General features: G+C 44.4%; 1 protein-coding gene across 1 annotated transcript in view; it reads left to right on the top strand.

The window, feature by feature from the left end:
* The window catches only part of LOC127003070 (uncharacterized), a 67,146-nt gene extending 56,188 nt beyond the window's left edge, over positions 1 to 10,958 (top strand). Inside the window, exons 6-7 of the mRNA XM_050869488.1 lie at positions 3,103 to 3,271; positions 7,105 to 10,958. Of these exons, the coding sequence (XP_050725445.1) occupies positions 3,103 to 3,271; positions 7,105 to 7,205 (270 nt within the window). The 3' untranslated portion in view covers positions 7,206 to 10,958. The remainder of the gene's footprint in view (positions 1 to 3,102; positions 3,272 to 7,104) is intronic.
* Positions 10,959 to 12,441: the final 1,483 nt, after the last annotated feature.

Genomic DNA, 12,441 nt, shown 5'->3' with positions numbered 1-12,441 from the left:
CGGCGATCGCCTTCCACCCCTCCGGTGTTGACGGACATACGATCACCTCATCCAGGAACTCCTGGATGATGGCCTCACAGGTTTCTGGCACAAACTTGAAGATTGTGTTGGGCGCGACTCTAAAATTAAGGGCCATATTTTTGTAGGCCTCGCCTGTGGCCAGGAAACGAAGCGTAATCGCAAGTCGCAGGCCAGGTTCCAGTGGCTTCCGCCAGTTCGTGTCCTGCTTGATGATACGGGGTTCGATGGGTTCAAGGATCTCATTGAAGAGTGGTTCGTCCATGCGCAGGTATTTGTAGGTTTGCACATCAGTTGGCTGCAGCTTCTGGAGGAGTTGGTGATAGTGGCCGTAAGTGGGTCTCTCAGATAACCAGTCCCTCACGAACCACCTGCGTCGTCTTATTGTTCGCTTCTTCTTCTTCTTCTTAGTCTTCTTCAATAGCACGGTGGCGTAAAGTTGTATTTTCAGGTTATAGATGTCTTTAAAAACTGTGCTTCCGTGCTGACACCCTGCCTGGTCAAACTCTTTCGTCTCTGCCTATCAATATCTACCTTTCCTTCCTGCTGGAAGTATGCCTTTGTACAGCCTGTGCCTAAGGAGGGTGCCCGTTCCAATCCCTCAAATTACCGCCCTATAGCTTTACTTTCCTGTCTATCTAAAGCTTTTGAATCAATCCTTAACCGGAAGATTCAAAAGCACCTTTCCACTTCTAACCTTATATCTGATCGCCAGTATGGGTTCCGCAAGGGACGTTCTACTGGCGATCTTCTTGCTCTCTTAACTGACTCTTGGTCATCCTCTCTCAGCCGTTTCGGTGAAACTTTCTCAGCTGCGCTACACATATCGAAAGCCTTCGATAGAATCTGGCACAAGTCTTTGCTTTTTAAACTGCCCTTATTTTCATTTTCATTTATTTATTTATTTTTTTTTTTTTTTTTACGTTGTTGCCTATTGCGCCAGTAGGCATCTTCCCGGTGGGGCCTGATGGTCGGCCCAAGGCTTCTTCCAGGTAGGGCCTGATGGTCGGCCCAGCCCGTTCTGGCGCAGGCGAGTGTTTATAGTGGCGCCATCTTGCATTGGCTCATGCTGCCCCCCGGAACTCGTTCTTCGGCTTCCTCTTGGCTTCGGGTTGAGCCCGGGTTGATAGGTGGTCTTCAGGACAGCATGTGGGTTTTTGCCACGGCGGCGGTGACTGAAAAATCCGAGTGGTAGCGTGGGGATTCGAACCCGCGTCGTTCATCACGCGGTGAATGTGGGCCCAGTACGCTACCAGTTCGGCCACCGCCTACACCTTTGGGATTCTATCCCTCTCTCTGTTCCTTTATCTCCAGTTTCCTTTCCGGACGTTCTATCTCTGCGTTGGTAGACGGTCACTGTTCTTCCCCTAAACCTATCAACAGTGGTGTTCCACAGGGCTCTGTCCTATCACCTACTCTCTTCCTGTTATTCATCAATGATCTTCTTTCCCTAACAAACTGTCCTGTTCACTCATACGCCGACGACTCCACTCTGCATTATTCAACTTCTTTCAATAGCAGGCCATCCCAACAGGAAGTACATGACTCCAGGCTGGAGGCTGCAGAACGCTTAACCTCAGACCTTGCTAACATTTCCGATTGGGGTAGAAGGAACGTTGTGTCCTTCAATGCCTCAAAAACTCAATTTCTCCACCTATCAACTCGACACAATCTTCCGAACACCTATCCCTTATTCTTCGACAACACTCAACTGTCACCTTCTTCAACACTAGATATCCTCGGTCTATCTTTAACTCAAAATCTCAACTGAAAACTTAATATCTCTTCTCTCGCTAAATCAGCTTCCTCGAGGTTGGGCGTTCTGTATCGTCTCCGCCAGTTCTTCTCTCCCGCACAGTTGCTATCCATATACAGGGGCCTTGTCCGCCCTCGTATGGAGTATGCATCTCACGTGTGGGGGGGCTCCACTCACACAGCTCTTCTGGACAGAGTGGAGTCTAAGGCTCTTCGTCTCATCAGCTCTCCTTCTCCTACTGATAGTCTTCTACCTCTTAAATTCCGTCGCGATGTTGCCTCTCTTTCTATCTTCTATCGCTATTTTCACGCTGACTGCTCTTCTGAACTTGCTAACTGCATGCCTCACCCCCTCCCGCGGCCCCGCTGCACACGACTTTCTACTCATGCTGATCCCTATACTGTCCAAACCCCTTATGCAAGAGTTAACCAGCATCTTCACTCTTTCATCCCTCACGCTGGTAAACTCTGGAACAATCTTCATTCATCTGTATTTCCTTCTGCCTACGACTTGAACTCTTTCAAGAGGAGGGTATCAGGACACCTCTCCTCCCAAAATTGACCTCTCTTTCGGCCACCTCTTTTGATTTTTTTTTTAGGAGCAGCGAGTAGCGGGCTTTTTTTTATTATTGTTTCCTTTTTTTTGTGCCCTTGAGCTGTGTCCTTTGTTGTAGAAAAAAAAAAAAAAAGCATGTTCAAGTATAGTTGCTCGGTGTAGTACTCGTCGCCCCTTGGATGCTCCATCTTGGATGTGAGGTGCGTAGGTGTCGACTGTGGGACGCTAGGACGTTCGGTGATTCGTCCAGGGGCGTCACCACTATTTTATAGGGTGGATTTCTAGGTCGTGTTAGTCGGGCTATGGTCGAGTGCGTCGAGGAACTTTCGTCTAATTCGTGCAACGATCGGTTGGATTCCTTCTATTATCGTCGTATTTCGTCCTGTTATCGTCCGACATTCAACCTCAATCGGACTTTTATCGTACTCATCGGGCTGTGCTCGTGTGACAGTCGTGTGGAATTCGTGTAACATTCGAATAAATTGCCAGAATCAGCCGGAAAATTGCACGTTTCATCGGGCGACATTCGTGTGATTTGGGCAACTATCGAGCAGCTATCGACCAATGGTCGTGCATCGATCGTGCGGCTATCTGTTTCGGGCGATTATCTAGAGATTCGCCTCGATTCGGGAAAAAAAATGCAAGTCATGGTCATTCGGGTGGCATTCGGCTTGATTCGTGTTGTGTGTGATTCGGCTTGTAATGTGCATGATGTAGGCAATAGTGAATCGCTCTAATCATTTTTTTTATTTATCTGCCCTCGGTCACTACAGATGGTGTCGTTTGATGGCTCGCGGCAGGGCGTGTCGATTACCACGGACAAAGGCCCCGTCACCACAAGCATCCTCCTCATCCAAGACGTGACGGCCAACGACTCGGGAGTGTACATATGTGCGCCAGAGGGTATGAAGGAAGCGTCAGTTAGAGTCACGGTGCTCAACGGTTAGTGTTACGGTTGTTGTTACTATTGTTGTTTGTATTTTCTTTTGAAAGAATACTTTTTTTTCTTTTCAAACACCATCTCGTGTCCTCACTTTCCGTTTTCCTATTGTCTCATTAACACGAAAGTGTAGTTCAGCCTGCTCTCTAGATACGCATTATCTTACTTTACAAGTTAAACTACGTACACACAACAAACCTATAATTTCCCTTAAAGGGAGCGCTATACCTGCGCGTAGGGGCGGTGCTCATCTCCGTTCCGTTGGCCCTTTGAGCCTATGGTGTGAGACAAACCTACAACCCGCTACGGCCAGTTAATCATCCGGGTTACCACAGTTTACCTTCACCCGGTTTCCCAAGGTACCCATCTACTGACCATCCTGATAGGAAGGCTGAACAATTGGGTGGACTGCACGTCAATTGACCAATTTAGGCCCGGTGATTCGTAGTCAGGGACGCTAACCACTACACTGTGGAGGCGTATAGTTCCCTAAAACTATCAGTTAATAATAATATTACATTGAAAATTTCAAAAACCTAGCATCTGCGTCTCTATCTTGGAAGGGGACCATTGATGTTCCCAGGTTGTACTCAACTCTTGAGGCAGGCTTATTGAGGTGTATTGATATACTTTTTCCAACTTTTTCTTTATCACCTGCAACATTCGCAGTCTCACTCGAATTTCCATTCTAAGAAAAATAGTTTCCCCCTCTTAATTTCATCTTCTCTTCCTAACCTGAAACTTAGGTTTCTGGAGCTGATCACAGTAATATCTACCCTGGTCGCGCCTACTATCTCTATCCTAACTTTTAATCCAAAGCTGGATGCTACTTCCATAAACAATGATATCACTTACCCTAGTGGCGACGATCTTGGTTCTTCAGAAATTTCCACCATCTAGCTAAGACTTATATGTCGTTCTATTTCTAAATATATCTGTGTTATTTTTCTCTCAATCTTACTCTTAACTCTTACTCTTAATGGGGAGCTTACACTTGGGGCACGTCGCATCAGTCACTCGCCGCCTCCATCCTTAACGGTTCACATGAGCAAGCCTTCATTCTCCTACCCTATCCATCTCAAGTCCCTCGCAGTAAGATCGATCAACTTGCCCTTTCCATGAGTTTCGCGGAAGTCCCCTTGGTCTCCTCCATTCGGGGTTGCCTCTTACAGAAGCAACTATTTTTTTTTTTTTTTTACGTCTACGCCTATAGCGTGGTAGGCTTTCTTGAGGGTCCTGGATGGTGTTCGGCCCCAGCTCGTCATGGCGCAGGCAAGTGTTTATAGTAGCGCCATCTTCTCTTGGCTCATGCTGCCCCCCGGAACTCATTCTTGATTCACTTGGACGGTTTCCTCTAGAGTTGATAGGTGGTCTTCAGGATAGCATGTGGGATTTGTGGGTAGTTTTAAGCCACTCGGCGGTGACTGAAAAATCCGAGGTGGTAGCGTGGGGATTCGAACTCGCGTCGTCCATCACGTGGTGAATGTGGGCCCAGCATGCTACCACTCAGCCACCGCCTACCCTGCTGCTATGAGCAGGATCGATGCTCGGGAGGCGTGCCACGTGCCCATGTAACCGGAGTTGGCGTTCACAGCAGTTCGATTAAGTTGCATGAAGTAGTCAATCGATCGAAACGAAGTCATTCCAGCAATACCCCATGGTTCTGTGATGGAACTTTGTGCCAAAGTCATCGACACACCTCTCCAAGTCACTATTCAGTGTTTATGTCTCACATGCATTCAATAAGACAGTGATCACAAGCCACTCAAAGATACGAATCTTTGTCGTATGTTCGACGAGCGTTGCTCAACCGACAGGCTTCCGACTGGCTTCCACTCACCAGTGGAGTACCGCAGGGGTCAGTATTGGGACCAATTCTCTCTATTATACACATCAACGATCGAGAAACAGAACTGAAATCCTCCCTATCGAAGTTTCTATTGACACCAAAGTATATGGAAATGCCCTCACGACGGCCGACTGCGAAACAAGACAAAAAGATCTTGACCAAACCATCCAGTGGTTTGAAAAGTGGCAAATGTTCTTCAAAGTTGACAAATGCAAAGTCATGCACTTTGAATCCAGATGTAGTTACGATATGCATGGTAAGCCTCTGCAGATTGTGCAGGAGGAATTAGAACTTGTGGTCACCATCAGCAGGAATCAAAAGCATACAAAGAACAGTAAAAACGCATATAACAAAGTCAATACTATGCTCGGATTTATGCCGAGGTTCTTCGAGTGTAAAACGCCAGAAGTAATACTATCTTTGTATAGTTCTGTACAGTTCTGGTTCCTTTATTACAGGAAGGACATTGAATTACTGGAAAGGTTTCAACGACGCGCTACGACAATGAATTCACTCTTTAGGGCACACCTGTATGAGGAATGACTCAAACGACTCCACTCCTTCAAGATGAGACATTTACGAGGTGATATAATTCAGGTATTAAAATACCTGAAAATGTTCAGTAACGTCGATAACTTTAAGTTATTTAAGTTGAAAATCAACCGAGGAACTAGAAACATACATTGGCAGAAGTTTCTTCTCAAATCGGATCATCCGCCTTTGGAACAATCAGAAATAGTAAGTGGGAATTATATCATCTTAAAAATCCAAAGCGACCGTTATTTCGCTGCCTCAGGCCTGAACTGAATACTGAAGTGATTCCATCTGCTCTACAGGTACAAAGTGACTGTCGAGCAGATTAAATCACCAGAGAGGGGAACAACGTAATAAGCCAATAGGATTTCTGTTGACTGTATTTCCATGTTTCTATGTTCCAATGCATGGAAATCGACAACGCCATATACTCGTGTTAAACGAGTTCATAACAGCGTCGGCCACGCCAATCCGTCGCGTGAGTTGTAGGCAAAACTTACCATTGTTATTCATTACGCTCCCTATGTATGTGAAACTTGTAGTGACCTTGATGTCCTCACCACATGCATGAACAGACTGACTGAACTTTGTCATCCTGTAAGCCTCCAAATTACTGAACTTTAGTTTCGGCCCAGAAGACCTTCAGTCCCAGTGGCTTCGCCTCCTCATGTACCACTTGGAAAGCCATCACCAAGACCTCCATCAAATCCGCGAGAGATACAGCACCATCAGCAGAAATAAAGTCAGTGACCTTGATGTCGCCCACAGATGATCAGCAGCGAGTTTGTTCGAACACTTTACCTAATACCCAGTCCATGCAAGTGTTAAAATGTGATGGAACAGGGACACACCCCTGCTTCACTACTGAAGTAACAGAGAAGAGGCCGCAAACTCATCCCCCACGCTTCACAACACTCATTCCCAGAATAAAGGCCTCTAATCAGATCAATAATACTTGAAGGAATCAGAGTGTGTCGAGTTGAAAGGTGAAGAAATTAAGTTTTCGAGGCATTAAAGGACACTAGGTTCCTTCTGTCATATTCATAAATCATATTATGGTCAGATGTCAAGCGCTGTGTAGTGTCCAGCCTTGAGTCTTGTAATTCCTGTTGGTCTTGTGTTAAAAATAATGTTGAGTAATGTAAAGTACAGTCATCGGCATAGGCGAGGATAAAATAGGTTGTTTTGGAAAGATCATTAAACAACAGAGAGTGGGAGATAGACCAGATCCCTGTGGGACACCACTATTGATAGGTATTGCGGTATATATACGACCACACACACACACACACACACACACACACACACACACACACAGGACCATCATGCTTACTACAAGTTACTAGTCTTTCCTTCGAATTACTCTTTGATATCTCAAAAAGTAATATATGCCTTAAGTAGCTTGACACATGTACCCAATCTTTTTTTTCTTTCTTTTTCTTGATTCTACAGGAGAACTACCGCAGGCGATGCAGACGGGATCCACCTGTCAAGCGTGTGGCGGTTCCTACCTACTACTCCTTTTGACAGTAGTCTACTTGTCATTGCTGTGATTCTCCTAGCTTCCTGATGTGTCACCAATCATTGCCTTCAACTCGGCCACCGAAGAAGCTCAACATCATCTTTTAATCAAGAATTATAAAGATGAGACTCATGGGTTCATCGTAATCAGTTTCTAGTTTAAAAGTTCCGTGGCAAAGGTGACATTCATCGTTATATATATCACTTATTTTAATAGTGTCCGATTTTTCTACACTGACAGCTTACTGAATGAGAGTGCAAAATCACTGACCACGAAATACAATAAGCATGGTGAGTTCTTACGGCTGATAAATGAACATTCACTTGTCTGATAAAGCGGTTGCAGGAAACTTATCTTTTATTACCTTTTAGTAAACTGAATGGGCTGAAATACAGTACGAACTTCAGTCTTAGAGAAAAACAATTATTAGAATAACTATATTTAATATTTTCGTGTATTCAAGATTTGTTTAATGTCAATATATTTGTAATTCGATTTATGATTATTTCGAAAGAAGTGAGAAATATACTGTACCTTAGTTTATGGTGTTTCTAATGTTGCATGGTGTAAAATTATGTTGCGATAAAGTGTGTTACTCCATAGTGCTGGTGATCGGGTGAAAGGAATTTCATATTGCAATGATGATTGGTACATGGCGTGGGTTAAGGTATAACTCCAACTGTATGCCCGTCTTGTTATTTATGTTTCTTTGTTATTAACAGGTCCACTCTAAGATATCATTTGAATTAAATACGATACATATCAGCAATGACTGTAACCGTATGGTTTCATGAAGAATCATAAATGCTCAAGGTGAATAAATGAAGAACCGGGAGTAAGGGAAGTAAAGAAATGAGATCAAGTAATGGAAGTAGCCAAAAATAATATTCCAAACACGGCATGTAAAGTTACATGCAATTTAACTAACCATGGACCATAAGGAAGCTAATGACTGGTAAGCTTTCACATATGGAAGGGTAATTAGAAATATTGAAGACACCCTAGTGAGCACTCAGTGGAGCATTCTACAAAAAATGCAAAGTTGTTCGGGTTGGAAATCATCATGTTGTTCAAACATTCAAGCCTGACGTCATGGCAAAAAAAAAAAAAAAATCATGATATAGCCATTATTTGTTTCACCGTGAGAATGTTAAAGTCTTGATGTGACGTCATACAATTTCAAACCGGTTTAATGTGCTTGATGACCCTGAAAAAATGTGAGATATCTTCAAATGTAAAATTCACCAAGTTGTTCTAGAGTGCACATTGAGATATCTAATATCAAGAAGTGATTTTACCTCGGGGAAGACGCTGGGGAACATGGAGAAGGGTCGTGCTGCCAGGCTTACTGGGAAGTGAGACCAGTATAGGGTTATGATACGTATGACTAGCACTCACCGGCAGGAGACAAAGAGAGATGTCTGAAGTTTTGCTAAAGACTTCAAGGGCTATTTTAATGTGACTGACTTCCAACCTGCGTACCGAGCCTTCTCTCTCGGTAAAGCACTAAAAGAATTGCAGATGGTTGTCTCATATCAGACTTGCATAGGTAGAGGGTTCGTTGGGCTAAGAACATTAAGCAACTGAACATGGAAACACCATCCGAGCGGACGGCTCCGAATACATGGGTTACAAAGAGTAGATGCTGATCCACCTATTCACGAAACCCCACCCTTTATTGACAAGGTTAGAACGGTTGTCACAGGGCTGAAGGATGGAAGGGTAAATTGCGCTTAAAACAACAGTGTGAAACTGCTCAAAGCAGAAGGTGCGACCATGAACCGTGGGTTGCATACAACATTGACTGTGGTATGGTAATCTGCAATAAATCGTCATGTCAGGATGAGAGGTCTGGTCGTTCCCTGTCTGGAAAGAGGACTGTCAGGATTGTAATCGCTACCACAGTATCAAACTGCTCAGTGTGCCAGACAATAAAATCTGTTCATGCATGTGACGTGGTCATCGGGACCTCTGAAAATTTCACGTACCTAGGCAGCATAGTGTAAAACTACTGCGGATTACACACGACAAGAAGCTTATGGGGGACTGGCTTGACACATGGTGCTGTGGATTCGCTCACCATGATTATATGACACTGTCGATACCCGTGCGAAGAGACAAAAAAGAAATAAAGTTGCTGTGAAGAATAGACTGAATATTGACTTGAAGAGGCAAATTACTGCCTATGATAAGACTTGTCCTCGCAAACTGATAGGATATCGCTGGAATGACTGTTAAATTGGTAATTACTCCGTGAGATTTAGTCGAGTCCAATTATCTCTATAAGTCTCAGGATGTATGGAAGTGCCACACGCTATCCAGGAGTTGATCCTGCTCACCAGAATGTTTCTAAAAGAGACAAGTTCGAGTGGAAGAGGCAAATGGGAATCTAAAAAAAATGCGTCATATGAACAAGTTGATGAAGAGGGTCAGCTTTTGGGTAGCTTGCCAAATGCCCTTATAGTAGGAGTTGGTATTAACGGACTATGCAGGTAACTGACCTCAAATCAGTCTCACGGAAAAATCATCGGTTTGACAGAGTCATTTCAAAGGTATGCCATGTTTCTGGGCAGGCACTTATCACCAGAGCCATCAATCCGCCGCTTCATGTCATTATTCGGTGTCCATGTCTCACAGCCATAGAATAATCTCTGTCCTTCTATACAGGTGTCGACAGCGCCATATACTCGTGCTGAGTGAGTCCGTTACAGATTAGGCCAATCCAACCCGCCGGATGAGTTCCTGGCGAGACCCGCCGTTGTTCTAAACTAGGTATGTGAAATTTTCCAAGCTATTAGTGGCCATGCCACAGGGATGAACAGACTGTACTGTTTAATTTACCAAGCCTCTAAACACTTATACCTTGGTCTTCACCCAGGAAACCTGGAGCTCCTAGGGCTTCGCCTCCTCCTGCATTGCCTCGAGAACCATCACCAAAACATCCAGCGACTCCGCAGGTATTGGTATATCCCCGGCAAGAACAAGGTCGATGACGTTCATATTGACAACAAATGTTCCATAATGGTACACAAATGTGCCTAGTCTATACAAGTGTTGAAAAGTAATGGGGCAAGTTCACGCGCGACTCTCCTCGACTATTCTCCACCGTCTCCGCCAATGCAAAGTCATTCCTAGATCCCGGGCGCTCTCTAATGCGCTCCTCTGCAGCTTGAAGAGTTTCTCATTTGAAGGTATCCCACAGTTCTACACTGTCCTCAAGGGTGCTGAGCACTAAAAACCGATTTGAAACTCACTGCATATTCATGAGCACATGCCTGATCTTTCGGTCTCTCGGGATGGAACACAGTATTTTATCTTCTCGTGATTTTTCGTGACCTGACATGAAGCTTGAGCGTTGCAACAAGCTAGTTGTAAAGAACTCAGCACTTCGGAAATCCGAAAAGTTCTGAAGAATCCTTCATCTGGTACTTAACTGGATGTGGTCAATAATCCTTAGTTACCCTTCCAGCATTGCTATATCAAGTCCGGCGGTGCAGCTCTGGTCTCTGATTCAAAGAACCTGCAATTCTGAATATCTTTGATTCTGCAAAATTCAGGAGGAGAGAGATGTTGATTTTCATGGTACCAGGACCAAGGGAACCAACACATGACTGATACCCAACCCTGTCAGTGCATATAGTAGCATTGGAGTCAATTAAGAAAATAAGTGTGGCCCGTGGGAGGCACTGTTCTAACACGGAGTTAAATGTGGCGTAGAACACCTCCTGCTCTTCAGTTTTACACATCTCGGTAGGAGCGTGCACTGCAACAAGAGACAGGAAACTCAATGTGTTCTTCAGCCTCACTCATATTATATGTGAAGCTCGCATTATATGCTCATCAACCTGAGTAACCTCAACCAAAAACGGCTGCAGTTGGCTGGAGATGCCTATAGCTACCCCCTACATACGGGCACCATTGCTCATGCCGGACCAGTAGTGGGTGTACCCCTTCCTACTGATCTCGCCACTGTTAGGCCTTCCTGTCTCAGAGAGTCCCACAATGTCCACCCTCAGTCTTCTGAGCTCATTTGATAAAGTGAGTAGCCGGTGATCCTCCGAGAGGCTCAAGACGTTCTAGGAACTAAAACGTAGAGCCCTCCGAAGGTTAATCCAGGGCTTCGTTCTGCGGGTGAGCACTGCTTCTGCACCTCCCCGACCACCCCAAAAAACACACAAAAAAAGAGGAGCTAGGAGGTTTTACCTCCTTCGATATGCAGGGGTCCCGTAGGCTTGCCCGATGCGGGTACAATGAGGAAGCCTGCCACGCGGTCGGGATCACCAGCAAAACTGGATCTTGATCGAGGCTCGCGCCGCGAGCCCGATCTCTACCTTTTGATATATTTTTTGGCTACAAGATTTTTTGGTTATTGTTGTTGGGGAGTGGGTGGAAACCCCTTCCCAGAAGCAACCCAGATCAGGGGCTGGTCTGACTTCTAACCGTAGGGCAAGGTCGCGGAACCATTAAGAGGAAAAATTACCCGGCTACCCAGAGGAAGAAGAATGAATAGTAATGAGAGAATATAAGCAAGACAGTTCGGAGAGGTTGAGGAAGCTGCACTCCTCACCCAGATAGACCTGCCCCTACCTCACCTGTTGAGACATAAAAGAGCTATGCAGGGTTTAGTTCATCACTATACGTATGCTTTGATGGTCACCACGACACTATCATTTAGAGGTTTGTTACTTTATTTTTCTCATGTCCGTAAACATTATCCGTTATGCCTCTCATTAATATCAACGTAGGTTTCCTTGATTTCCTACTCATCGTCTTTATCTTCCTTTCTTCACTTCAACCTCTCCCCTCTGAACAATCAATGAGCGGCGACCATCCCGGCATATAAAGTACTAATATAAAGATGACGACGGAGACAAAACAAAATTCACGCGTTCATACATTCAAGTCCATATATATGTTCTTTGACTTTTGATTATTTCGAGGGAATTGAAAAAGCTATTGTATTACAAATTATGTTGGACCATAACGCCGCATAATGTGCATTTATGTTGTGGTAAAGAGTGTTAATGTAAAATGACGAGGATTCAGTGGAAGAATAGCTTTTATATTTCAGTGATGATCTATACATGATTGTATGTTTCCACCTTGAAGTAAAATAATAAACCTATGTGAAAAAAATATAAATGCAAACACCACGAAGATGAACATGACGATGCAGTACTTTGTTATTTTAATCACAGACGACTACGTACAGTATTAGCCACCTTACTTTCACCTTAAGTTAATAATCTACACTCAGTTGTATTTAC

Source organism: Eriocheir sinensis, chromosome 3 (assembly GCF_024679095.1).
Source record: "Eriocheir sinensis breed Jianghai 21 chromosome 3, ASM2467909v1, whole genome shotgun sequence".
NCBI classification, from domain to species: domain Eukaryota; kingdom Metazoa; phylum Arthropoda; class Malacostraca; order Decapoda; family Varunidae; genus Eriocheir; species Eriocheir sinensis.
The sequence above is the reverse complement of the archived record's forward strand: the minus strand, read 5'-3'. Positions and strand labels throughout refer to the sequence as shown.